General features: G+C 41.5%; 1 protein-coding gene across 1 annotated transcript; it reads left to right on the top strand.

The window, feature by feature from the left end:
* On the top strand, positions 1-27280 carry ell2 (elongation factor for RNA polymerase II 2). Its single transcript, XM_061727828.1, has 12 exons — positions 1-265; positions 3628-3675; positions 3843-3970; positions 4084-4247; positions 19123-19382; positions 19705-19829; positions 20537-20609; positions 20700-21363; positions 22910-22973; positions 23304-23475; positions 23904-23948; positions 24733-27280. Exons 1-12 carry the CDS (start codon positions 59-61, stop codon positions 24847-24849), a joined length of 2067 nt encoding a protein of 688 aa, XP_061583812.1. The 5' UTR covers positions 1-58; the 3' UTR covers positions 24850-27280.
* Positions 27281-27892: the final 612 nt, after the last annotated feature.

The following is a 27892-nucleotide window of genomic DNA, read 5'->3' as shown; positions in this document are numbered from 1 at the left end:
AGAGAGAGAGCGTCAGCCTCAGAGCCGCCACAGGGACGATGGTGGAGGGCTGGTAAACATGGCGGCTCTCTGCGAGGATGGGAGCTATGGATTAAACTGCGGCCAGCAGGGAGGCAGGGTGTCGGTGCTGCACGTGAAGCTGACGGAGACGGCGCTGCGGGCGGTGGAGACCTACCAGGCCCAGACCCAGACCCAGACCCAGCACCAGCAGAGCCTCCAGGGCCACCGGAGCCAGCAGAGCCGCCCCAGCCGGCCGGGCTGCACGGTGAGTGGGGAGCGCTGTGGGGCAGCCCGCTGCCACGCACCGCTGGGCCGGCTACTGACAGCCCCGGATCCCGGCTCCGCCTCGGCTCCACTACCGTCTGTCACGACAGTCACCGACCCCGGGGGATCCCCGAGCCCCGGCTCTCATGTTCTGGCCCGGTTTCACGGGCTGACACGGTTTTATTCACCGAGAAAACCCAGTCGGGAAAGTTAAGACTGTGACTAGCCTTAAAGCCTGATTTTTGGTTCCGCGTTAAATCGACGGCGTAGGGTACGCGGCGACGTGCACCGTACGGTGCGCGTCGCCGCGTACCCTACGCCGTAGGCTCTGCGTTGACGCGGTACCATAACTCAGCCGTTAGCTGCAGTGCTGAGCTGGTCATCCCATAATACACCTCCCCTTAGCCAATCTAAATAATGTTACCAAATTAGGAAACTGACTATTTCACACCCTGGGCCAATTAATCCACCCGGAGACCGGATGATGGTGTTAACTAGAGTTGGAGTAACTAAGTTAATCAGGAGTTTATTGCCACCAGGTCGCGTCTCTGCTGCTCGCAGGTAAAATGTTGGTGAATATTGAGACTCTAGCCTGATTTATGGTTCTAAATCAGCCTTCACACACCTGGAAACCCCTTCACACAGAGTGTGTGCTGCTCATCTTACCATATGGTGACATTTCCAGCTATCTGGGGACCTAACACGGTGATCTGGCAGGTTTATGGAGCCTCTCAGGGACTCACCCTTTTTACCCCCTCCCCCCCTTTTTTTTAAAAAAAAAGCTACTTAACCTTATTATTATAATATTGTAATTAAACTAGCTTGATTTTTTTTATAGCTTTGTGTGTCATTTATCAAATGGCTTTATTCAATCGTCAGCACCCCCTCCCCCAAGAAGACATGGAAGTGTAGGTTTACAAATGAATTGTATGATGGGAAAATAAAAATATAGATTTACATCATTATCTTTAAATAAAAAAATAATAATTTTATGTGTATACTACCTTGTGTTTTATGTACTTTTACAAACTACATCTGCAAGTTTACTTTGTTTGCCTCCACAGCTTGATTTACAAGCAGGAGAAGTGGAGTTTACCATAGGGCACTGCATACCTGCTCAGATTAAATATAACTTTTTAATCTTGGGCTGCTAAAGTGATGTAATCATGTAGAGGTGAACACAGGTGAACTAATCCAGAAAACCTTCCGTAGTCTTGAGTTACAGATGCCTGAAGCCAAGTTACCTGACCTTAACTCAGTCAAGCTGCCAACAACTATACCGTTGCATAACACGGGGACTCTGCCTAGATGTCCACTCAGGACTAATGGATTATACTTTAGCATATGGCTGCTGCTCAGAGGCCTCTGATAGCTTTTTATGGCTCGTGGTGTCTGTGTGTACGTATGGTTCACATTACACTCACCTCTGAACGTGAAACTTTGCCAGAGTTTCAGCCCCATGGGGTCTGAGATTGCACAAATGTGTGGGTTTAAATGTGAATAGATTGATTCATTGTAAAGATCGGACCCCCCTGCACAGCGTCATCAGGTCGGTGTCGGTAGGACAGTATTTTCTTTTTCTTTTTTTTTTTTTTTTTTGGAATGAGGAAGCTGCTTTGTTGTTTAAAGTGCCAATTTTTTTTCTTATATCTCTTTTTAAATAATAATTATTAATAATTTTCTTGTTTTAATAAAGTTTACCTATGAGTTTTTTTTTCTGGTGCATTTTAATAGGGATTCTCAGTCAGTGCAGACCACTGACACTATAATATGACTAAACATTAATTTAAGGAAGACTGTCATTTGTGATTTAAAAAAAAAAAAAAAAAAAATTTGAAAACCATTTTGAATTCAGTGACTGAATAATACTCGAAGAACAAAATAAATGACATCACAATTTCAAATTGGTCACCTGCCACCTGCTGATGAAATAGTCAGCATTGCCAATACAAAGGCAAGGCATATAAACACCTATTTGTTGTTAACTACCAATGCCAAGCACAGTTTGTACTGATAATTTGGCAACTTTCTGACATCTGGGAGGCTGAATAATCACTAAGTTGGAGGCATTCTTTTGTAACAGCCCATGCTTCAGCCTTATTGGATGTGTTGGTCTGTTAACTGAACTGAACAGCAGCCTACCATCTCTTGCTGACTGAGCAGCCAAAAGTGCCTGCTTTTTGTTTCTCTCCCTTTTAGTAATGTGTGTTGTAGCTGAACCAGTCATCGAACTATGGAAGCTGGCTATCTTTGTCTTTCTGTGGTGATGTGAAATGTGATCAGAACTGGGTGCGAGAGTGGGGGAGGGACTCTGCGGCTTGGAGTAGCTGAACTTTCACAACTATCACATATTTTTCTAGGTTCCAAAAAAGTATACATTTTACTGTTGGGTCATTTGTTTTATACGTTCATGTTGAGAAGCATGTTTCATGTCAAGGAGTGTAGAGAAGATAAAATTCCTCATTCCTTTCCAACCAGTCAATGCAACATTTCAGAGGTCAAGCCAACTGGTTCTTCTGTGTGCTTAAGCTGCGTGAAAAGACTGGGAGTTCAGTGCTTCCCTATCTTAACCTAGTGGATACTGCTCAAGAGGAGCCACTGCATATTTGTGGCTGTCAGCTCCATTTCACGTAGACACTGACAAACATACTAAAATGTTTCATAAATGTTCTGTTGGAAATATGTGCTGCAGTTGGGCCTTTCAAGTTCCAGTGTTTTTTAAACAAACAATTTAAACTGCAGCTGTTTTGATTATGAATTGCTTGTAAAGTAATCAAAGTAATTTTAACTGTCAAACACTCCCTTCCTCAACGGCCTTGGTTGTGAGGATTTGCAGGTCCTGAGTTTTACTGTAAACTCGATACTTTGTTGGTGGGTGGACTGGAGCTTTAGAAAATGGTCATGCACAGATACGGATAGACAGATTTATTAATAAAATCACTGGTTAATGAATAGATGCAAGATTAATTGGCTTCTTTATTAAAAAAAAAAAAAAATAGGGGTATTTTGTTGAGAATCAAATGTTTTTCTGTTCTACATTAATATTAGTTTTTTTTCTTTTTATAAACCAGACATGCTTTGAAAGAGATATTCAATTCAGACGTAAAGATAGCAGTCATTTGATAACTATAATAAATTGCAGATTGTTCTAGATGATGCTGAGTTTAAGGCCCTTCCATTGCCTATATTCATTTGTTTTGAGTTCATGAGTGACAATTTATAAGTGTAGTTCAGTCTGTGGGCTTCGATGCCAGATGGGAAAGTAACAAGCTATCATTACATACGTTTTTTTGTTAGTTTTTTTTGGTCATACATCCGTATACCTATGGATTTTAATTACCCCCCCTCCCCTTTTTATTTCAGAATGCACCTTCACTGCAGCCTACAATACAATTCAAAGGACTTCAAGGGGTAAGTGTTTTAATTTAACATGCATACATACATGAAACAGTAGCACAATGGTTTTTCTCCACTGTCGTTCTCAGTACACTGTTGTTTTTAGTTAGAAATGTTAAATTGTATCTGTTTGCTTATAAAAATGGTGTTTATACGCAGTTTCTGTCTCAATTGTTTTGCAGTGTGTTAAAATTCCCAAGACCGACTCCTCCTCCTCAGACACCTTCCACAGTTTTGATTTCTACCTGTCTAATGTGGGCAAGGACAACCCTCAGGGAAGCTTTGAGTGCATTCATCAGTATGTGTCCAGGTAATAGTAATCACGGTTGAGCTGAATCAACTGTTACTGTCTTACTACATGTTGCTGGAAGGTAATCCTTCTTTGGCTCACATTTCTCCCTTATACCCCCTCTTTGTTTACAGCTCAGGGGCCTCACACCTGGCATTGTTGGCAACAGTACAGGACAAGGTCACAGTGTGTGCAACCAGTGACTCCTATCAGGTGACCCGGGAACGTATGACCCAGGCTGTGGAGGACACGCGTGAACGTGGGACCAAAGTTATTAAGCCTGGGGGCCAGTACAGAGGTAAGCACCTCATCAGTCTTTCATATCCGCTACTGCTATTGGATTGGCAGCTTTAACATGCTTATACATCCTATCAACACTCCCCTCTTTTCAAATTCTGCCCCTTTTAGAGGACAATTAAGAGAAAGATGACAACTGAAGGCTATTCAATATAGGGCTGCAATGAATAAGCGATGTAGTCAACAAAAGTAAATGAGTAAATTAGATGCCAATACATTTAATAAGCAGTTATTAGTTGGTGACGTCATCACACGTCTGTTTAATGGTTTAGTGGTTTGGAACTTGCAACACGTCTTAAAGGAATACTGTTCATGTTTCTTTTAATGACATCAGTCAATATACCAGCTTGAATAAGTTTTAAAAATGCAGATATTTAAAAAAAAAAAAAAAAAAAAAAAAAAAAACTACATATTTGCTACATATTTTCTCACGCCCTCTCTGTCCACTGGTGGGAGTGTCTCACCTGTTAGGGCCTCGGGGCAGAACTCCGCCATGAGCGATACAGAGAGCAGAGAAAAGTGTAAATGCGTAGCCAAAAACATGCTTGCTGTGTTTTTACCTCAGTCTGAGGTCCAAATATCCCAGATACTGCTCCCAAAGCTGGATAAAACTCTCCATAAAGGCCGGGACACACCAACCCTATAATCGGCCGTCGGACGAGGTCAGTGACTCGAGTCGGGTTGGTGTGTCCCGTGCAGTCGTCCGTCGGCGTCTGCTTTCGTTTTGGCCGATTCGACATGTAGAATCGGCCACTAGCCATTGTCTTCTATGACCAGTCTGATTGGTGGAGTGCTAGCCCTTAACTAGCGAATCAGAGCTAACTGGAAATGACAATGGTTAACATACTTGATAAACAGCAATGGCACATACGCTACACTACACTCTATCATGGCATCGGTTTAGATTTGGATTGTGTTTGACTGTGTTGTGAACGCCAGTATACAGTGGGGAGAACAAGTATTTGATACACTGCCGATTTTGCAGGTTGTCCCACTTGAAAAGCATGTAGAAGTCTGTAATTTTTATCATAGGTACTCTTCAACTGTGAGTGATGGAATCTAAAAAAAAATCCAGAAAATCACATTGTATGATTTTTTAAGTAATTAATTTGCATTTTATTGCATGACATAAGTATTTGATCACCTGTCAACCAGTAAGACTTCCGGCTCTCACAGACCTGTTAGTTCTTCTTTAAGAAGCCCTCCTGTTCTCCACTCATTACCTGTATTAACTGCACCTGTTTGAACTCGTTACCTGTATAAAAGACACCTGTCCACACACTCAATCAAACAAACTCCAACCTCTCCACAATGGCCAAGACCAGAGAGCTGTGTAAGGACATCAGGGATAAAATTGTAGACCTGCACAACGCTGGGATGGGCTACAGGACAATAGGCAAGCAGCTTGGTGAGAAGGCAACAACTGTTGGCGCAATTATTAGAAAATGGAAGAAGTTCAAGATGACAAATTAATTACTTAAAAATCATACAATGTGATTTTCTGGATTTTTTTTTTTTAGATTCCATCACTCACAGTTGAAGAGTAGCTATGATAAAAATTACAGACTTCTACATGCTTTTCAAGTGGGAAAACCTGCAAAATCGGCAGTGTATCAAATACTTGTTCTCCCCACTGTATTTTCATTATTAGCCATTGTATTTTCTTTCTTTTTTTCCCCATTTTATCACCCAGTGCTGCTACCTAAGTCAGTCCTGGGCATTGCTCCCCCTCTACAAACCCCAGGAGGGCCCTGCACTGAGCTCAAGTCTCCTCCTTACTTTAGGAGTGAGCAGGCCACTCCTTTTCACAAGACATAGTGGGGCTTCTCCGGCCAACGCAGCGTGGGGTTGGATCACGTTATTCTGGCCGGATCCTCCCCACCCCATGTGGAGCCCCGGCTGGCCAGAGGGGGCAGTATAGCCCAGGACTGTTGCATGTTTTTGTGAGGGTAGCTCACATTAGCTACCGAAGGGAACACGGGGAGAACATGCAAACTCCACACGGAAAGGCCCTTTCACCAACCCCACCCAGGGTGTGGGCACTGAAGTCATGGTGGAACTTAACACGATTGTTCTTCTTTCCTTTTATTTCTGGACGACATCACAGACTAGCACCGCCTGCAGTTATGGGGACGTATTACACCTCGAGCACACGCAGAACATACGATCCAGTTGGCGTCGGGTTGGTGTGTTCGGGTTTATTCTTTTGACCGACTCGGCCAGACGGGACTCGACTTTCAGTCCAACTGCTTTTCTGCCGACGGTCGGCCGTCGGGTTGGTGTGTCCCAGCCCTAAAGGCTGGATTATGGTTATGCGTTACACCAACACAGAGCCTACGCCGCTGCTGTGACGCCGTCGTGACGCCGTCGTGAACCCTGCGGACTTCTCCGTCACTCCATTTTGCCGCGGCGCAATACCCCCCACGAGCGTTAGGGGGGTGCCATAATAGGAAGGAATAATAGTAGTGAGAAGCTAACATTACAAATGTGACCATAGACTGTAAATACTTATGTGACACTCTGATGAATTTTTTCTGGGGTCGTACTTCAGAAGTCCTGGGGGCGCTGTAAACTGTTGCATATGTGCTTATGTCTTTGTCTATGTCTTTTCCTTTTGGCTGTTTTCTTCAGGGGTGTCCACAGTAGGGATGGGAATTGATAAGAGTTTTCCGATTCCATTTTCGATTCTGCTTAACAATTCAATTCTTTATCGATTCTCTTATCGATTGTCATTTGGAAAAAAGGAGAACAAACAATTTTAGTATCAACTTTGTTTTATATCTTTGAACTGTTAGACCCTGGCCTAGGGGAGCCAAGGGTACAACAAAAAAACAGGGGAGACGCAGTACTCAAAATACTATAAATTTATTAAATAAGCAAAGGTAAATAATCAAACGAACAAATGAGTGAGCAAACAAACAGATGAGGTGTGGAAGTCAGCAATCAGTAGTGTAGTGTGTGTATGCATGAGTGGAATGTATGTGGGTGCATGTTGGATGTATTAACAGAAATGATGAAAAAAGGTGCATAGTGGGAGAGGGGTAGAGGAGAACTGAATACAACAGAACTCTCGCAGGGACTGGAGAGACAGGCTTTTATACTGGGTGTCGGCCACCCGGGCCCAGGTGCCGACACTTGGCTGATTAATGCTGGCCATGATTGCTCTGCTCCCCAGTCCACTGAAAAACAAGGAAAAAAGGATTAGGACTGAAAAGCAAAGAGAATCTAAATAACCAATATATAAAATGCTACACCAGACCAATCAAATAATATACTACCACCATATACTATGACACAATACAATAATATAATATAACCCCATATCATGGAACCGTCACACCCCCCCCCATAAAGACGGGGTCCCAACGGGATCACCGGAAACCTATTTACAAAAAAAAAAAAAAAAAAAAACAACCCTATCTGGTGTACTGAACCTCTACTCCAAAGGCCACCAACCACCTGTCACAGACCTCCACCCCAGCAACCGGATCCAATGAAGCATTTTTAAGGGGTGAAAGACAGAAGCAAATGGAGGACCACTGGAGATGAATAAGACTAGGACTTCAGTCATGAGGAGCCCGTGATAACGCATCGGCCACCACGTTCTCCGTCCCTCTAACATGACGAATGTCCAAGGCATAGGACTGCAGGAATAGTGACCATCGAATCAACCTCTGGTTCGGACACTGTAGAGAGTTGAGAAAAGTCAATGGATTATGATCTGTATAAATGACAACAGGCGTACTACCGCCAACATAAACGTCAAAGTGTTGTAAAGCTAAAATCAAAGCCAATGCTTCTTTCTCAATGACTGAGTAGTTTAGCTGGTAAGAGTTGAATTTCTTGGAATAAAAGCTAACAGGCTTATCTATTCCTAGATTGTCCTCCTGCATAAGTACGGCCCCCGCCCACAAACCTTCCATCATGTGGCAGCCATTTTCTCACCAACACCGAGTTCTGATGAAAATACCCACAAGCACTGTCAACGATCTCATCCTCTGGTCGTATCAGCGGCACCAACTCCTTCAGAGAGGGGTCCGTCTGCTGTTCTGCCACCAGATCTGAACGCGTTATGGATAGGGGAAAATCAGCAAGAGGTATAGAAAACTTTTCTGATACGTTAGGCTTAAGTGATTCTTTTGACTCAGATTTTCCCTTTAACTTGGCCATTGCCCGTGTCACTGCACACGCTGAGAAAACCTCTGGAAAGTCCCGTTCACTTTTATCCATACCACCAGTTATCAAAGGCACAGACGTCACCACTGCCGGTGGAGGAACCTCCGCCCACACCCGAGCACCAACCAAGTCGTTCCCCAGGATCACAGTCACCCCTGGGATTGGCAGCGCTGGGCGCACAGCAAGCCTTGCTTCCCCCTGGAATAATTCACATTTGAGCAACACTTTATGCAAGGGAACCCACAGAATGTTCATATCTATGCCACGGATAGGCACCTTGTCACCCGTGTCAGAATCCTGAGTTAAAGGCAGAATACCAGCCTGAATAAACGAGTCAAAAGCACCCGTGTTCCTCAGAATCGTTACTGGTACTTCTTCCCCATTTTGCAGCAAAGCCACAGAGCCTTTCATGATAAACGGTCGGTAAGAATCCAGAGCTGCCACTGCTGTGTCCTTATTAGGGCCGCAATTAGGTGTAGCACAAGTGGACACCGGACGTGGAGTGGCTGCGCCAGCCCCTTTTTGCTGCGAATGACCAGCCAACTGAGTCCTGGGGTTTCCATTTAACTTAAAACACTCAGATTTCCAATGGCCCCATTTATGACAGTAATTGCAAACCTTGTCTGGTTCACGCAACTTACTACCGCCATTAACATCACTTTTAGCTTGTTCAACATGAAGAGGTTTATCTGATCGGCCACGAGATTCATTATTAGCAGTGTTGCCACTGCCCGCCTTAAACTCTCCCCGGTGCGTCAAAACATAGTCATCAGCCAGTGCTGCCGCGTCTGCTGCGTTGCGTGCCTTCTGCTCGTTTAGGTACGTTGCCACTCGAGGTGGAATAGAGTTTTTGAACTGTTCCAAAATCATCAGATCACACAACTCTTCAAAGGTTTCTACACCCGAGGAATTACGCCAGCGTGTAAAACTGGTAGTCAGATCACGTGCGAATTCTAAATGACTTTGCTTGTCATGTTTTTTCCAGAACCTAAAACGCTGGCGATACGCCTCGGGGACGAGCTCGAAAGACTTGAGCACTGCTGCTTTGACCCGAGAATAATCTTGACTGTCAGCCACACTCATAGCCGAAAACACCTCTTGCGCCCTGCCAGTCAACACGCACTGCAACAACAAAGTGCGCGCAGAGTCAGGCCAATTACGAACGTCTGCCACACGTTCAAACATGGCAAAAAATGCCTCCGGATCACGCTCATTAAATTTGGGGACCAGACGTAAGTTACCGTTAATATCAAAACCCACTGCGGACTCTGCCGGTTCTTTAATGAACATTTGTGCAGCACCTGGAATTTTACCATCCCTTATCAGGTCCAGCCTGTTTTGCTCTACTTCCCATTTCATTTTTTCAATTGCATACTGCACGTCTAACCTACTTTTCTCCAGGTCAGCCTGCACTCGAGCTTGTAACAAAATTAACTCTTTTTGCTGTTCAAAAGTCAGACCTGTCTGCGGCATGATGAATGTAGGCACTGCCGATGCAACCTTTAATGGAGGAGGAGACACCTTCTCTGGCTCTGCCAAACCCTTCTCAAATAAATGGTGTCTCAAAATTGCTATTATGGATTCCTTAGTTTTCTTATCATTTGTATCAAGTTTAATCCTATAATGGTCTGCTATTTTAATTAATTGGTCTTTAGTGCATTGTATTAATAGGTCCTCAGATGGACAGGCAATAAATGCCTCTAAAGTTACCATCCTGGCTGCGTGCGCTTACAACTTCCTCAGCTGGTAATAATATAAAAAAAAAAAAAAATGAAAAATACAAGTGCCCCTCTAGCCTATATAATCCCCAAGTTAAACTCCACCCGTCTTCATGCACGGTTTGCGGTAGGTACTTATGCACTGAATACCGAGAGGCAGGTAGGGCAACCAGAAACTGGCGACCCGCGTACACCCCTCAGCTGTGCCCCCGAGACAGACTATGTACAGACCAAAAAAGGCCTACACACAGCCGCTACAGCCGCTCCTTGCACCTAAACCACCCCTTGGCCTAGACCCAGCGAGCTATTTAACCCCGAAAACTAACCGCGCCTACTAGGGACACTCATATTAAACAAAAAACAAAACCAGCTACGCAAACTGTACAATATATATCTATATATAGGCTATATTATGATAACTTATATATATACACAGTATATGTATTTAATTAAGCATTACCGCAACCAGAAAACCTCTCCACTAGCACAACTTAATCAAACTTAATGCAAAGTAACCAAACTTTTCAATAAATCAAATTCAAATGATCAAACAAATGACTGCATCTCCCAAAGTCCGAGTACATGCACCAGCGTGTATGCTGAAGTAAACATCGCTTAGTTTGTACTCACCGGACTGATGAATGGACAAAAGGAACCCCCGGAATGATTCCCAAATGACGTCACTGCACGTTCATTCACAAAACCACGGTGTTGATGAGCCATTAATTAAGGCAAACGAGCCATCAATCAACCGCAGCAGAGAACAACAAGTAGAACAAAAGGCAGAAGGGCGAGACACTTGACTCTCCAAATTTACAGCCAAACTACTTCAAATTCAAAGGACTGAGCCCCCATTTGTTAGACCCTGGCCTAGGGGAGCCAAGGGTACAACAAAAAAACAGGGGAGACGCAGTACTCAAAATACTATAAATTTATTAAATAAGCAAAGGTAAATAATCAAACGAACAAATGAGTGAGCAAACAAACAGATGAGGTGTGGAAGTCAGCAATCAGTAGTGTAGTGTGTGTATGCATGAGTGGAATGTATGTGGGTGCATGTTGGATGTATTAACAGAAATGATGAAAAAAGGTGCATAGTGGGAGAGGGGTAGAGGAGAACTGAATACAACAGAACTCTCGCAGGGACTGGAGAGACAGGCTTTTATACTGGGTGTCGGCCACCCGGGCCCAGGTGCCGACACTTGGCTGATTAATGCTGGCCATGATTGCTCTGCTCCCCAGTCCACTGAAAAACAAGGAAAAAAGGATTAGGACTGAAAAGCAAAGAGAATCTAAATAACCAATATATAAAATGCTACACCAGACCAATCAAATAATATACTACCACCATATACTATGACACAATACAATAATATAATATAACCCCATATCATGGAACCGTCACAGAACAAAAAAATATAAGTGAGGTCTTAAGACGCCCCCAGCCTCGGGCACCTCAATGGTGCCAGGGGGTCCCCACAAAATTATTTGTAATATAAAATATGTATTTAATATAAAATAATATAACATAAATATTATTCTGTAGAAATTAACTAAATACAACATTATTTTGTGTCAATTACACAAGAATGTCCAGTAACATGTTCAACACCACAAACTTAGTCACTGCTTGGTAACATTCATCTATTCTGGCTTGGGTCCAACTCTTCTCTGCCTAGATGAAAGGAGAATCTAGCGGTGACTGCTCTTTAACTTCTCCCATAGATGAGCTGATGCGCTACAGCTGTGTCAGGAGCGCCCCGCATGTCCTCGTGTCCGAGAGCGCAGCTCTTCTAAAGCATGAATTATGGTTCCGCGTTAAATCGACGCAGAGCTTACGGCGTAGGTTCTGCGTTGGTGTAATGCGGAGCCATAAATCAGCCTTACCACACGCCGGCTGACTCTGCGCTCCCAGCGCATCAGCCGGCCGAGTCCTAACAGTTTCCCCCCTTTGTTGAAATGTCCACATTGCAAGTATTGTCATCCTGTTTTCATCCTTTTTGGTAAAATGTAACCAAACTTTCGAGCATTTATGCCGCTTTGTCCCCGTGTTTTCCTGCTTGGCGCGAATGCGCACGTTGCGCAACGTGCTTGGTGACGTCATTCGCGCCCACTGGAATTGATGAGGGAATCGTTTAAGAAAAAGGCAACGATTCCAAGGAATTGAAACACTGGGAACCGGTTCTCAACAAGAACCGGTTCTTGATTCCCATCCCTAGTCCACAGTGAGTCATCCTCATCTCTCAAACCCGATCCTCCCCATCCTCTTCTTTCACAACTAATTTAATGTCCTCTTTTACTTTTTGGTAGTTTTGAGCTTTCCAGATATCTTAAAGGGTCTAGGAATTATGGTTATGAAAGTACTCAGACGCATCCTGTTGGCGATGACACAATGGCCTTAAAGAGGTTTTAACTTGACCTAACTTTCTTTATAGTTGCATGAGCAGCAACGTTTCTGCATCACACAAGTTAAATAAATCAAATTCTTAACTGAAAAAAAACATAAAGGTTTTCTTGTTAGTTGACACATTTCCTAAACAATCTTAGGGTAATTTTAAACCATAATAGCTAAATAAAATGCTTTATATTATTGCACATTTTATAATCTGATTAGTTTATTAATCTTTTCAATAATCGATAGATTGATCACTATAGAAATAGTTATTTGCAGCCCTAATTCAAAGCCATTTTTATGACCAGCTAAGGCTATTTGATATGTCTAAGTTCAAAAGCTGCTTGATAAAGTAATTTCGGTTTTATTGACTAAGGGCCAGTCCCAATACTCTCCCTAGCCCTACTTTTCAGCCCTACCCCTAAATTTTGCGCGTTCCCGTGAGGGTAGTGGTGTCCCAATTCCTCTTTGCATCTAAGGGTAGTGGGCATAACGAGGGGTAGGGTGTATGAATCTAGCCCTTAAAAGTGAGGGATTTCAAATGCTGACTCGCTGACTGAGGGCTAGATAAATTTCCCAGAATGCTTTACGTCATCATTTGCAGACTGAATCAAACAAAAAAACATGGCGGACATTTCTTATTTTTTTGTGAATAAAATCAATATTTTGAGTTGGTTTCTGCATAAAAATGCATTTTGATTACATTTCTAGCGAGAAATATATATATTTTACTTTCATAATATTCACTCAGTGAATGTACATACAGTGCCTTGCAAAAGTATTTGCCCCCCTTGAATTTTGTGACCTTTTGCCACATTTCAGGCTTTAAACGTAAAGATATAAAACTAATTTTTTGTGAAGAATCAACAACAAGTGGGACACAATCATGAAGTGGAACGAAATTTATTTGATATTTCAAACTTTTTTAACAAATAAAAAACTGAAAAATTGGGCATACAAAATTATTCACCCCCCTTAAGTTAATACTTTGTAGCGCCACCTTTTGCTGCGATTACAGCTGTAAGTCGCTTGGGGTTTGTCTCTATCAGTTTTGCACATGGAGAGACTGAAGTTTTTGCCCATTCCTCCTTGCAAAACAGCTAGAGCTCAGTAAGGTTGGATGGAGAGCGTTTGTGAACAGCAGTTTTCAGTTCTTTCCACAAATTCTCGATTGGATTCAGGTCTGGACTTTGACTTGGCCATTCTAACACCTGGATATGTTTTTTGTGAACCATTCCATTGTAGATTTTGCTTTATGTTTTGGATCATTGTCTTGTTGGAAGACAAATCTCCGTCCCAGTCTCAGGTCTTTTGCAAACTCCATCAGGTTTTCTTCCAGAATGGTCCTGTATTTGGCTCCATCCATCTTCCCTGTCCCTGCTGAAGAAAAGCAGGCCCAAACCATGATGCTGCCACCACCATGTTTGACAGTGGGGATGGTGTGTTGAGGGTGATGAGCTGTGTTGCTTTTACGCCAAACATAACGTCTTGCATTGTTGCCAAAAAGTTCGATTTTGGTCTCATCTGACCAGAGCACCTTCTTCCACATGTTTGGTGTGTCTCCCAGGTGGCTTGTGGCAAATTTTAAACGACACTTTGTATGGATATCTTTAAGAAATGGCCAGAATTGTGCAGCATACGACTGATTGTTGTCGTATGGACAGAGTCTCCCACCTCAGCTGTAGGTGACCTCTGACCTCTGCAGTTCATCCAGAGTGATCATGGGCCTCTTGGCTGCATCTCTGATCAGTCTTCTCCTTGTATGAGCTGAAAGTGTAGAGGGACGGCCAGGTCTTGGTAGATTTGCAGTGGTCTGATACTCCTTCCATTTCAATATTATCGCTTGCACAGTGCTCCTTGGGATGTTTAAAAGCTTGAGAAATCTTTTTGTATCCAAATCCAGCTTTAAACTTCTCCACAACAGTATTTCGGACCTGCCTGGTGTGTTCATTGTTCTTCATGATGCTCTCTGCTCTTTAAACGGACCTCTGAGACTATCACAGTGCAGGTGTATTTATACAGAGACGCGATTACACACAGGTGGATTCCATTTATCATCATTAGTCATTTAGGTCAACACTGGATCATTCAGAGATCCTCACTGAACCTCTGGACAGAGTTTGCTGCACTGAAAGTAAAGGGGCTGAATAATTTTGCACGGCCACTTTTTCAGTTTTTTATTTGTTAAAAAAGTTTGAAATACCCAATAAATTTCGTTCCACTTCATGATTGTATCCCACTTGTTGTTGATTCTTCACAAAAAATCGCAGTTTTATATCTTTATGTTTGAAGCCTGAAATGTGGCAAAAGGTCACAAAGTTCAAGGGGGGTGAATACTTTCGCAAGGCACTGTAATCACTCGCTTGCCCATTGTTGCAAAGTCTTTTCAGACCTCGCCAGAATAAAGGCTGATTTATGGTTCCACGTTACACCAACGCAGAGCCTACGGCGTAGGTTACGCGGCGACGCGCACCTTACGCCGTATCCTACGCCGTAGGCTCTGCGTCGATTTAACGCGGAACCATAAATCAGCTCCCGAGCTGGCAGGCTGTTCTCATCCCGAAAACATCAGAGCAAATTTCTTATTTGGATAAACTGAGCCCAGGTTGGGGGTCTTAACAGTTACTTTTACGCCTGGAAAAAATATTAAAACTTAATAAAGTGGCATATTAACAGCGCTAAAGCGGAAATTAAAACAGCTTTTATCTCTCGGCTTCCTGATATGGTGTGACGTATGTGCAAACGTAACTACGCAGTCGCTTACGTACCCGAACGTAAACCACGCAGTGACGTAGTAAGTGGTGTCCCAATCCCTAGGGAAGATTACAAGGGCCCTACCGCTGTGGCTTAATTTTTAGGGCTAGTGGTAGAAAGTAGGGGGTGTATTGGGATTGGCCCTAATGGCTTGTCTGAACTTGTATAGAAAACACTGTCAGAACAAAGTATACTGGTGGTAAACACTTGTTTTTAGACTACTCTTAGACACAAAACTCATTTAATTTTTACAAGAAGGCATGAGAGACAAAATTATACCATCAAACAGGCTTTAAATACCACTTTAATAATGATACAATGACCCAGCTACCATCAGACTCATGGACAAAATGGGGGAAGCACCAGCCTCTTTTTTTTTTTTTTTTTTTTAATGCTTTGAAGTCCATTGGCTGCTGCTATCCCTTGTTTCTTCATTTGTAATTTTATATCTCAACTGCAGAGCTGCAGGACTTGCTGAACATCTGTAGACCCATATGGGACGGCACATGGCAAAATTGCCCAGCTCTCTTGGCCACTGCTATCCTGCCCTTTAGTCAAGCGAGAGCTGAAACAGAATCTACCTGGTGCTTTCCTCTGATGATGATCTGAAAACTTCCTGGAGGAGTTGGCAGCATTGATTCCCATGGTGCACATCCCTCAGCTCTTCCCGCAGCAGCGCTGGAACTTCCAGATGGCGGTTGTCCCTTGAAGCTGTTTTGCTCACTCCTACCTCAGAAATGAGCAGTGATGTCACTTTTATTTTTTTCCTGGCAAAGTGATTTTACTTTGTTAGTAATTTTCTTTGTTAGACGCCTCTTTCACGGAGTGTAACGACATTTGTATTAATTGATCGGGGAATCATGTGCCGGGTCTCTGGAAAGCTTTCAGTGTCACTTAACTGCAGAGAAATTTCTTACTTCACCCAGCAGTTCCCTGAGTTTCCTGTCAACTAGGTTTCCTGATGTCTCTTTCCAAACCTGTCCCAAATAAGTGCTTTGATGAATTGCAGTGCTTAAATAACGACAGTCTTTTCTTTTTTTTTTTTTTTCTTAAGTTACCGCACCATATGATCACGACACTGATTGACTTAGACATTCAGTTGGACCTTTGGTACTAGATTTGTGGGTTCTGCCCAAAAGTGGTATTGGTTCCTTGACATTTATGAGCAATTAATGGTTCTGTTGCTTAGATTACAAACACAAGATTGCACATGAGCATAATTGGTACGAGGGCCCCTGTTTTCGGAACATTTTGGAATTGTGAAAAACTTTAAAAAAAATAAAAATGTGATTGGTAGAGCTGCTATTCAGAAGTGAGAACTAAAAAATAGCCCATACAAAGACATTTCTGCAAATGTAATTCTTATATCCTGTTGTTTAGACACAATGAGAGCTAATGAATTACAAGAAATATGTCTAAACCAGCCTTTAATTCAACCTAACACTCAAGACTTGTTTGTGTATAATGTAAAATTTATTACAGAATTACGTTTTCTCAGTTTTGGCAGCTGCAAGGGGTTAAACCAAAATAACATAATGAAAGATCTGTGTGGTATTTGGAGCTGGCACTTGAAGTACACCCTCTTTGTAATTTTTTCTTCTTTAACAAAGCCCTGAGGATAGATTTGCATATCCTGGCTCAGATAGAAACTGGGAAACGAGAGAAGCTGATTAGAGAATCGAGGGAGGGCGAGAACGTGTAGCAGCTGGTTTAAAGTTGTCACTGTGTTCACCAATGCAAAAAGGGCCATTTTAATGTCTGGTTTTCACAACCGACTTCAGGTAGCAGGCTACAACTTGTATTTTTATGCTAAACCTTGACTGTCATTTGTCTTTTAGTGACTGGCACAAGCCATATAATTTTGAACACACTGCATTTGATGGTGGAAATTATGACGTTCCAGGTCTGCATAGAATGATTGATTTGAAAAAGAATACCTTTCAAAGACATCACGCTGGCATTGATTTGTAAGATAAGATGAAATACTTTAGAACTTGGTGACGACCTTGAAGAAGTTTAGGGAAATGTGCCCTGGTAACGTACATGGACTAGACATGCAGCTCACTCACTTCATTTACATGCACGTTGCATTGGGCTATTGTTGTACGTTATCTGGGCAGTCTGATTAGACAACTGTCTGTGTGATGGCACACGAGCATCAGAATAGATTTATTGCCCAAAATATGTATGTCCACTGACAGTTGTCTGTATGTACTTTTCACCTTGTTTATGTCACAGACCAAAACAGTTCACAATTTAGCTGCTGACAAACTGGCACCATAGCGAGAATTGGACAGCTGTCCTTCTTTGTACTGAGTTTCTGCGGTTTTATGACTTCAGATCCATCAATTATCCAAACTCGTTCAAGGTAATGGAACTACAGTTTAGTGTAGATTGGATTTTCACGAGCTGTAGTGACATTTACATTTAGTCTAATTATTTTGAGACCATCTTGCTTAAAAAGTTTCACTTTTGAGTTGATTCCTGAAATGTAACTATTAACCTTATAAAAGTTTATTTATTTGTAGTTCATTTTAAAATTGAGGTTGATAATATTTGTCCTTCCAGAGCTGATGTGTTCTTCGTATGTTCTTTGGTTCTGATTTCTCTTGTAAGATTAGAACCACGGGTACATACAGACAGGTACGTGGTGGGGTGTAACAATATATATCGTGCCACGAAATTTTGCGATACAAAAATGTCACGAAACGTGTCGTGGAGGTGACAAAGTGTATCGCGATATTGGATTATTAATATTAATCCATTGTGTTGACTAGAAACGCGCATCCGACCACGCGTGACGACCACGCCTCGACCTGCACACCAAAATCTTACTACGCTCAGAAGAAACTAGTACCGTTTTGTGGTCCCGTTTTGAGCTCTGAACTTTTACTTATGTAAGGCTGGTGTAGAGTTAAGCCTTACCTTATTAAATTAAACCTTTTTAGTAGGATAAACACGGGGACAACTTCTGCTGAGTTGGAGTGTACTTTAATGTCCCTCAACAGTGTAGGTTTTAGAACATCAACACAGCACCTAGTGCCGTACTGTGGCGTATCACTCCGCCCAATCTAAAACAGACTCATCACTACAGATAAACTGACTAGTGTCATTATAGTCCCTGATTTACAGAATATATTTATAAAATAATGAACTCTGAATTACCAAAATAACCTTCTTAACAAAAATAAATCTCCTCTTACACTTATAAGGTGAGCATGAATCAATCTTTTTTATGATGTAAAATTGTATGTATTTATTTACTTTTATTTATTTAATTTTAGTTGTTAAATTTCTGGAAAAGAAAAAAGTCAAGTCATACATGAGAGAAACTATTCAGTTTGTGGCTAAATATTTGTGCTTGTATGAAACTGAAGATCATAATGCAAACCTGACATTTACTTTTAGTTCAGTTTGTGGAAAATGGTTGGCCTGGCTTTCTCTTTAAAACTTAAACAGTTATAAAGCATAACAAACTGTAACAATAGGGCAAACGTACAGCATTATTTTGTATTTTGTGTCTTTCAAATAAAAGACCATTTTTTCCAGGCATATGTTCCTCATTCAAGGTTGTTAAAAAAATACTGCTATAATATCGTTATCGTGACCTCAATATCGTGTATCGTACCGTATCGTGAGATTAGTGTATCGTTACACCCCTAGTACGTGGTGACGTACCTGTCTGTATAGCTGTCATTTAATGTCATTAAAGCATTCGTTATCAATTAAGACAGACGAATAATTAAGACAGACTTCACTGCAGGGAATTTCATTGTCATTCTGTCCATTGCATCGTAAAAGGGTTTAATGTGTTCTCCATCTCGTGTTTCTTTTAGGAAAACAAGTGCATACTCGGAAGCCGGCACTATCAGCCCCCGATGTCGTCCCCGAGCGCAAACGCTCCACTCCTATCAACCCAGCCAACACTATACGCAAGTGTCTTTCCAATAACCCAGTGTCTCAGAGACCATTTCGTGACCGCATCATTCACCTGCTGGCACTAAAATCGTATAAGAAGCTGGAAATCCTCGGCCGTTTGCAGCGGGATGGTATCAACCAGAAGGACAGAAACTCACTGGGGACCAGCCTGCAACAAGTAAAGTGTTGTTTTTTTAACCTAATATTTACCTTTAAATAGCCTCTAAGAGTCCCAGAAATCTTTCATGTTGGATATTCCATTCAATTCAGCTTTATTTATACATTACTGAATAACACTTGAGATTAATTATAAGCTTCACATATGTCTGAGGAAATGATGTCCACTATATAGGCTGAATTGATGGGAAAGAAATCACACAATTGTTAACATGATTTGAATGCACAGATGGCCAGCACAGGAAATATAAAGTTTCTGTACATGTAGAGTTTCATGTGTTCACAGTTGAACCTGAAACTGTGTGTGTTTCTCTGTCAAACAGGTGGCCAACTTGAATCCCAAAGACAACACATACTCATTGAAGGAGTTCATATATCGTGATGTTCAGCGTGAATGGCCTGGTTATTCTGAAGATGAGAAGATCCAAATTGATCGCAACGTGGCTCGGTACAGAAGTGAACTATTGGGCATTTTTACTGTTTGGAGATTTGTGAAATATCTTTTAATATAGGCCGTAGGGAGGCGGACTAGATATACACAGCACTAGCAGATCTTCAGGCTGTAACATTAACCATGCAACACATGTCTCGACCTCATGCCTAACACACAGCCCTGATTTAGGTATTTTAGCAACACTGAGCTTAAAGACAAACAAAGTATTTGTATTTTATGGTGTGCAACTACTTAGAAGCCAATTTTCAAGCCTTTTTCATGGTTGCTATCTGTTAATAGTTAAATAGAATGAGTTAACATGGGAACTTTTGCATGAAGGTCCTGCAAAATGTGATTGTTAAATAGAAATTTGTAATTATTTATTCAAACACCGTTACCGCAGTACATTAAATGACGGGTTACAGGCATGGCGCTGTGCCCCATGACAGTCGCCTCGCCAAGGCTAACGGCTGCTCCGAGTGAGGGCCATAGAGCTGAAAACAAACTAAAACAAATCAAACCTAATTATTTTAGCAGTAGTTTCAGCAAACGCTGGAAATGGGGGCAGTTTCAAGTTTAACCTCTAAAATGTTAATTATTCAGACAACTCGTTTAAAGAATACATATTTGATAGGTTCAAGTGTAGAACGTTGGCGTCCTTTGTGTTAACTTGTTTCTAAAAGTGGTTTCTTACCTATGTTCCTCTTTTTTTTTCGTAATAGCAAATTAGGTCTTCCTGTTGAGACAATCCCTACTAGCAACTCGCCTAAAGACTGCGTCCCAACATCCCCTCAGGTAGCTGCAGGAATGCACACCTAATCATTCAGCTCAAGTTATACAGTTTGTAGCTCATTGTTTTGTTTTTTGGTGCATGTGTTTGTACAGAAACGCCAGCCAGACTTTGACTTCATTGACCCCCTGGCTCCCAAGAAAGCCCGCATTTCTCATCTTAGCAATCGAGGTTCATCTGCCTCTGGCTCTGAGCGTCGTGAGGATGAGGGCACCGCCAGCTCTAAACGCTCATCCCTACCTCCCACTGTTTCCTCAGGCCCTCCCACTCATCTACCCGTCTCGTCCCACCCTCCCGCACTCTCTCGCCAGCAGCCCAGCCCGGCTTCCAACTCAAACTCCCCCAGCACCCCAGAGGGCTGCGGCACTCAGGACCTCCCTATGGACCAGAGTTCCTCCTGCAGAGATCCTTCCCCCAGTCCCTTCGCCTCCAACAGGACCGTGCAGGACCGCTACCAACATCCTGTCCCCAGACCGGCCGCCTCTCCCAGCCCTCCTCCTCCTCCTCCTTGCACCTCTCTTACAGTCACCTCCACTGTCATCACCAGCCCTCCCTTAGCAAGCAATACAAGTAAAAAGTTCAAAAAGAAGTCCAAAAAGCACAAAGACAAGGATCGAGGGAAGGAGAAAAGAAAACAAACAGAAAAAACCAGCATTAAGCCTCCTGTTGTTGTACCAGAGCAGGCTGAAGAGCGTAGCAGAGCCAAAAAGAAGCGCAGTTCTCAAGACGAGAATGGTGAAGTCCACAATAAAGATGAAGGTATGTCCTCATTCTTGATTAACACTCAAAGGTGTTACTGATGGTAGCAAAGCCTCGTACGGGCTTTTGTTTAGGACTTGGATGAATGAGTGAGGCAGGAAACACTTTATTTTTGTTTGATTAAATAGCAGTTTAGCACAACTACTGTGTGAAACACAGGCAATATATTTATTTTCAGAGCACATTATTTCAAAAGCACTTTTTGATTTTTACCTATGAGGTTTATAGTATACCGGGGAGTAATTCGATGTATTCTGGTGTTTTTAGTTTTTTTTTTTAATAATAGGCCTTTCTGCTATACAGTTTCCCATTCTGTCTGACTGATGTCAGAGTTCTTCTGCCCCCTACTGGCCAACAGATTTATATTTATTGTAGAACATGTAAAGCCGGGCATACACTGTGCGATTGTCGGCTCGTTTTGAACCGATTTTCCAGTCGTGCGACTATTTTTTTTGTATCGGGCCGGATTTTGACCCAATCGTTGGTCGTGCCTTGTGCAGTGTACGTGGGGTAACGACGAGAAAGTAACAGCTCACGACGAGCTCCCAATCACGAATCATGTGCTCGCAAGAAAATCAAGCGTGTTTGAAATCCTGGTTGCTCCTCGTGAAGGAATCGTACAGTTGAAGCAGCTACGACCCGATTGGCCTCATCCTTTCACATGCGCAATCTCTGATGTCACGTCAAACACTATTATTTGTAGTTTAAAGTGTTGCAAATTCACATTACATATCATGTTTTAATAGCAGAAAAAAAAGACCGCATTTCCCACGTCTGCCCAGCCAATTCCTTGTCCAATCACGACGTTGTCTAATCTTTTTTCATTAATCGCCACACAGAATGGCACAAATTGCTAAAGGCTGATTTATGGTTCCGCGTTACACCAACGCAGAGCCTACAGCGTCGATTTAACGCGGAACCATAATTCAGGCTTAAGGCAGCGCGTTTGTTTTTGCTGAGCATCTTCGGTGTCTCCCACTTCCGGGTTCTTCCTCTTCCACTTCTTTTTGACGTTGCAGTTCCAGTAACAGAAGTCCGACGTGAGGATTATGATCGTATAGTGTGAGCAGACGGGTCGCATCAGAGCATCGGGTCGTACAGTGTGAGACCATAAATCGTGGGCTGTGAACTTTTGAACTCAGCGATCTAGTCGTGCAGTGTGAGATGGAGCTAAATCAAATGATTTCAAATATCGCACAGTGTATGCCCAGGCTAGCTTTAGTTTTAGACATCATGTGAACATTCTCACAACATGATTAGAAAAATCCATTCATTCATCCATCCATTTTCTACACCTACTTAATTGTATACAGGACACATTGCCAGTCGATTGCAAGGCCACGTATATTGACAAACGACCATATGCAATCATCAATCTGTCAACATGCTTGTGTAAGAATGTGATACCACTCGTGTGCCTTCTCAAAAGAATTTTGAGAAGGCCCGACAGTTTATCTCTGACACTTTGTGGGTGGATTACTATTGTGGATTACCATTGAATTATTTATGTTTTCATGTTCCTCTTGTTGTAATCTGTCTAAAACAGAGAAAGAGAAGCCAATCCAGTCCACTGAATTGTCACCCAAAATTGAGATGCCTGACTATGCAGTGTAAGTAACTTGTATTTCAAATGACTCATCTTGTTGAGCGTGTGTCCCATTTAACCTTTGGTGGCTAAATATGAAAGGAAATTCACATCATAAAATGTGCAATATTGAAATGTACAAGATGGCAAGCAAATGGGTATAGTATAGTAACTGTATAGCTTACTATTTTGTGTGCTCTGCTCTCCATGTCATTTCATTTGCTATCCAAATCTCAGAAAAGATCAATGGTTGCTAAGCTTCCCCTGTATGTGTTAAAAAAAAAAAAAAAAAAAAACCTAACGACCCTGTAGAAAAAAAGAAATATTTTGAAATAATGTTTTCTTGCGTTCACAGGAGGTACAAGCCACTGGTTTCAGTCGACCAGAGACAAAGCTACAAGAATGACTTCAATGCAGAGTATGATGAGTACCTCCAGCTGCACGCTCGTGTGGAAAGTATCTTTCGGCGTTTTACCCAGCTTGATGCCCAGTGTCGGAAGCTGGCCCCTGGCACCAAAGAGCATCAGGTCATACTGAATCTGCTCTGATCTTAACCCAGAGTACCGACACTAGAATAGAGCTTAGTCGTTGTAGAATAAAGAAAAGCTTTTTACATTAGAAGCCATCATTTTTATATATATGTTACAATAAGTAATGAAAATAAAGTAAGGCATTGGGATTTTATACATGGTATTGAATAGTTGGAGGTGTAACATTGATGGTTATTTACACTGTACACATATTAGCAGTAAAATATTTACAGGGGGTGGGATCCGGCCACCTTGACAGACTGTAAAAAGAAGCATTGCATTAACATGAGCTTTCAGATGAACAGATTCATTATATCACCCTTTTACATTGTGAGGAGCATAACAAGATTGCGTATTCAAATATAAGTACTGTATTTAAAGCTTTGTATGAAAATATATTTAAATTATTTTTTTTTATTCTACAGAAGGTGCAAGAAGAAGTCTTGAAAGAGTACAAAAAGATGAAACAAGTGAGTAATTGCAGAGTGTTTTGTTTTTTCTTTGCTCAGTGTCTGCCACTTGTCCTCTGTATTTTAGCTGCAGTACGAAGAAAAAGAAACTACAACTACTTCAAAAATATGCATGGGATCGGACTGCAAGAAATGTCATTGGTAGATTTGTTCTTAGTTTTCAGACTTCCCGTCGGTGTTTATTCTTCACCATTTTCAAGACGGGTAGAACAATATCTTGAAGCAGTGTCCCTAAAAATGACTCAACTGCTCAAAATTGATCAGCTCCAATTGTCATGAAATGTACATTATTTGCTCCATTACTATGTCCAAGCTACATACTGGAAATGAATAAAAGGAGCCTCGGCACTGCGAGCTATTGTGAAACAAAAAAAGAACCTAGACTACTGCCAAGTGGTGGTGTAATTACGGATCGGCATAAACAATAATGCAAAAGTATAATTATCAACACTAGAGACGGCGTAAGGTCCATTTATACTCCACCTTCATACGTTTGAACATCTTTCCATTCTAAAGGTTGTTTCTGTCACGTTCTCCATTCTTCGGTGCATCCTTTGTGTTCATGCGGTTGTTTAGCAAGACCTCCACCAGGGGGCAGTGATGAGTCAATCACAATTAAATGCAACTGTTCAGTCTTGCTGTTAATTTAAGTAAAAGATTTGTATATGAAGTATAAACAGGCTTTAGTATACTCATGTTTTCTTACAGTATTTGTTTTTTAATGTATTTACTTTTATTTGATAGGTACAATATGTAATTACTGATGGATTTGCTATTTTTACAGCACAACCCCAACTACCATGAAGAGAAACTGCGCTGCGAGTACCTGCACAACAAACTGGCCCACATCAAGCGCTCAATAGCTGATTTCGACCAGCGCAGAGCCCAGGCCTGGTGCTAAGAGCAAAGAGCCTTTTCACTGATCAGTATTGTGAATGGAGTGACCAACTCGCTCTTATTTATTAACACCTCTTCATTTTCTGGATCTACAACCTTCCCCCCCTTTTCCTTCTGCTCCTTCTTCATTCCCTCCTTTTTTTTTTTTTTTTTGCTGATCCGATTCCACGGGCTTCGTTGTTGCCTGAAAACCTTAAGTTTCTCAGTTTGCTTTTACTCCCATCTTTTTGTTTCTAAATGTTTTTCTTGATTAATTAGTTCCTGTGGACAATGATACCACTGGACCAATAGAAGGGGCCACCTGCATGAGCAATGGTGTGCAGAAAAAAACTTAAACTCTAACTTTTGAAGGACACTCTCTTCAGTAAAAAGTATTTTGAGGATCAGAGAAAATATTAACAAGTATTTAAGTTAAAAAAAAAAAAAGAGGAAGATCTATTTATTTTGACTTGGTGCAAAAAAGAGTCAGCAGATGATATATTGTTTAATTTTTCTTAAAGCAAAAAAAAAAAAAAAAAAAAAAAAAATTACCACAGGCCTTATGTGTTTTGTGAAGCCATTTTGCACACAAGATCCATACGTCATCTCATCTTGCATAAATATTTCTTCTGCCTCATTTCCTGTCTTTTTAAAAGGAAACTGTACTGGAAACCATTATTATAACAAATTACAATCGATGCTGAGTGAAGAGGTTGGAAATGAGGCAATAAGAAATTAAATAACTTGAGCTTATTAAGAAGCAACAGAATGTGTGGGTTGTAAATTTGGTTGTAATGACCACAAGGGATAGTGTGTGTGGGGTACCTGAGGGAGTATGATCCTTTCTGATGTCACTCGTGGGGCGGGGGGTGGGGTCAGTATTCCTTGCACCAAACAGTGTATAATGTTCACGGTGCCTTACAGCGTTTACATTCAGAAACATAGAGTTGGGCCGATCCTTGGGGTCCACAGACTATGCAAAGGAACTACAACTGCCTGGAAACTGTTGCGTGAGTGAGTGTGTATGTGTGTGTGCGCTTATGCAGATGTCAAACCAATGGAGGACGACGTGTGTGTACATATGGTTGCAAGTTATTTGAGTAAGGGGTTGGGGAAGTGGAACGGAGAATTGTTATAAACGTGAAAAACAAAACAAAAAAAGCTGCTACAGTGTTTGACCAGCCAAAGCAACGGGGATCGACCTGGCTGAGGTGACAGTACCTGATCCAAGTAGGAGCGATGCAGAAGATCTTTATTTTTCTGAGCAGTTCTTCTCTAAACCCTGGAAGGGGCTGAGCCCACCTCGCAAGCTTAATCCAGCAGCAGACAGTCTGTTCTACAAGAAGCCACCTGGTCATCCACCAGAGAACTCGTCTCTACTCTGGTGTTTAAATGTATTTCGTTCTCAGTTTGACTTCCACAGAGTAGTGAAATATTTCAGTTTTTTTTTTTTTTTTTTTTCCAGCATTAACAAAAATGTTTTGTAATTTATGGATGAATGGCTTCTGGTTTATTCTTAATTTCAACAAGGGAAACATTGTTTACAAACTTGTGTTAGAATATTTGCCAAAAATGAAATGCCTTTCTGGTTCTGCTTTTATTGGGTCAAATTTCTGATAGGAATGTGAAGTGGAAGAGAGATTAATATTGATCTTTATTGAAGTCACATTCACTGAAGAATACAGACATCTTTAAGTTTGGAGTAGGGGGAAGGAACTTCGTCACTGATGTAACTCTACATGAGCAGTAGTCGGCCTCTTTCCAGACGTTCATGTCTTATACTGGAGGGGGGCAATATACAGCTCTATTCCCCCAACCAAATCAGATATTTAAGTAAATGTTGATAGTTCTGTTTCTTTAATATTTTGATTGTGACATTCGGTCAAAAAGTCAGTCTCTGCAGTAGACTGGCTGTTGAGGTCGTCGGTCACAATCGAATGGAAAACTGCTTGATTTCTCTACAGTTACTTTCAACAACAAAATGATAATGAATGAAGAGATTCAGCACCTGCAGGTGGGCGATATCACTAAAGCAATTACACATCCCCACAGCTGTGGACTACTTGGGTTTATTTTGGTATTTTACTTTGCAGTGCTTTATTCCCAGAAATGAGAGCTACTAGGGGCCATTCCAACAAAGGTTGCTGGAGATCAGAGCATTTCCTTAAGTCTTGAAATTGTAGTCAGTCACGTCTTGTCTTCTCGGCCTCCTGAAGACTTGTCTTAATCTGAGATTTTCTTGAGTTTGGTCAGAACATGGATTTAATATAATGTGACTCACTGTGGAGGGAGGACGGCAGGAGAGGGGTTGAACAGTCTTAATAAGGAAAAGACCCAGGCAATGTTTAGAGACCAGAAACTACAAGAAATCAAGTACATCTGGATTGAGATGTCCTGCCCACCTGAACATGTACAACACATTTCAATAAAATGAACCTAGTTTCACTTGAAAACTGTCTGGTTGTCATGCTCTTCTTTTTCCTGCTATATGGTTTCCTCTACAAATCAATCGTGCACTTTTTTTCTGACCCTGGAATGTAAAATATTAAAAGAATTGTTGAGTTTAGCAGTAAGTACAGGAGTGACTATCTACATAATCAGTTCTAGTTGCTGAGGTGTTGTACACTCGTCTAATATACGTGCATCTTCATTACATTTGTTAGTGAAACAGCAGTTTAAAATTTGTACCTAGTTTTTCTTGATGTTGCAGTTTTCTTGTAAAACTAAAAGTGATAAATTAGTCTAATTTTTTAAGTGCCACTACTTAATTAAAAGAGAAGGTATCTCTTCTGACTTAGTGGAAGCTTTCCAGGCAGGAGTTTGGTTAAAACTGACCAAAAAGCTGTGTCTTGTGTATTTTTGTTTCTACCTAGTTTGTGATAAAATAAAAAAGGTTGCCTGCTTTAATGCATGCGTATGTATGTATGTATGTCTGTCTATATATATATATATATATATATATATATATATATATATATATATATATATATGCGGATACACAGCAGCTTCAAAATGAGATGTAAAAGTCTAACTACAGCATGTAGCAGAAATGTAAAACCAGTTCATTG

The sequence above is a fragment of the Cololabis saira genome, chromosome 8 (genome assembly GCF_033807715.1).
Source record: "Cololabis saira isolate AMF1-May2022 chromosome 8, fColSai1.1, whole genome shotgun sequence".
In the NCBI taxonomy this organism is placed as follows: Eukaryota; Metazoa; Chordata; class Actinopteri; order Beloniformes; family Belonidae; genus Cololabis; species Cololabis saira.
The sequence above is the reverse complement of the archived record's forward strand: the minus strand, read 5'-3'. Positions and strand labels throughout refer to the sequence as shown.

What these genes read in the sequence shown, in the direction of transcription:
- ell2 (XM_061727828.1), top strand. Translation starts at nt 59, where the DNA reads ATGGCGGCTCTCTGCGAGGATGGGAGCTATGGATTAAACTGCGGCCAG. An exon ending in CCAGCCGGCCGGGCTGCACG is followed by an intron (nt 266 to 3,627) that starts GTGAGTGGGGAG and finishes TTTTTATTTCAG; the next exon opens with AATGCACCTTCACTGCAGCC. An exon ending in AGTACAAAAAGATGAAACAA is followed by an intron (nt 23,949 to 24,732) that starts GTGAGTAATTGC and finishes CTATTTTTACAG; the next exon opens with CACAACCCCAACTACCATGA.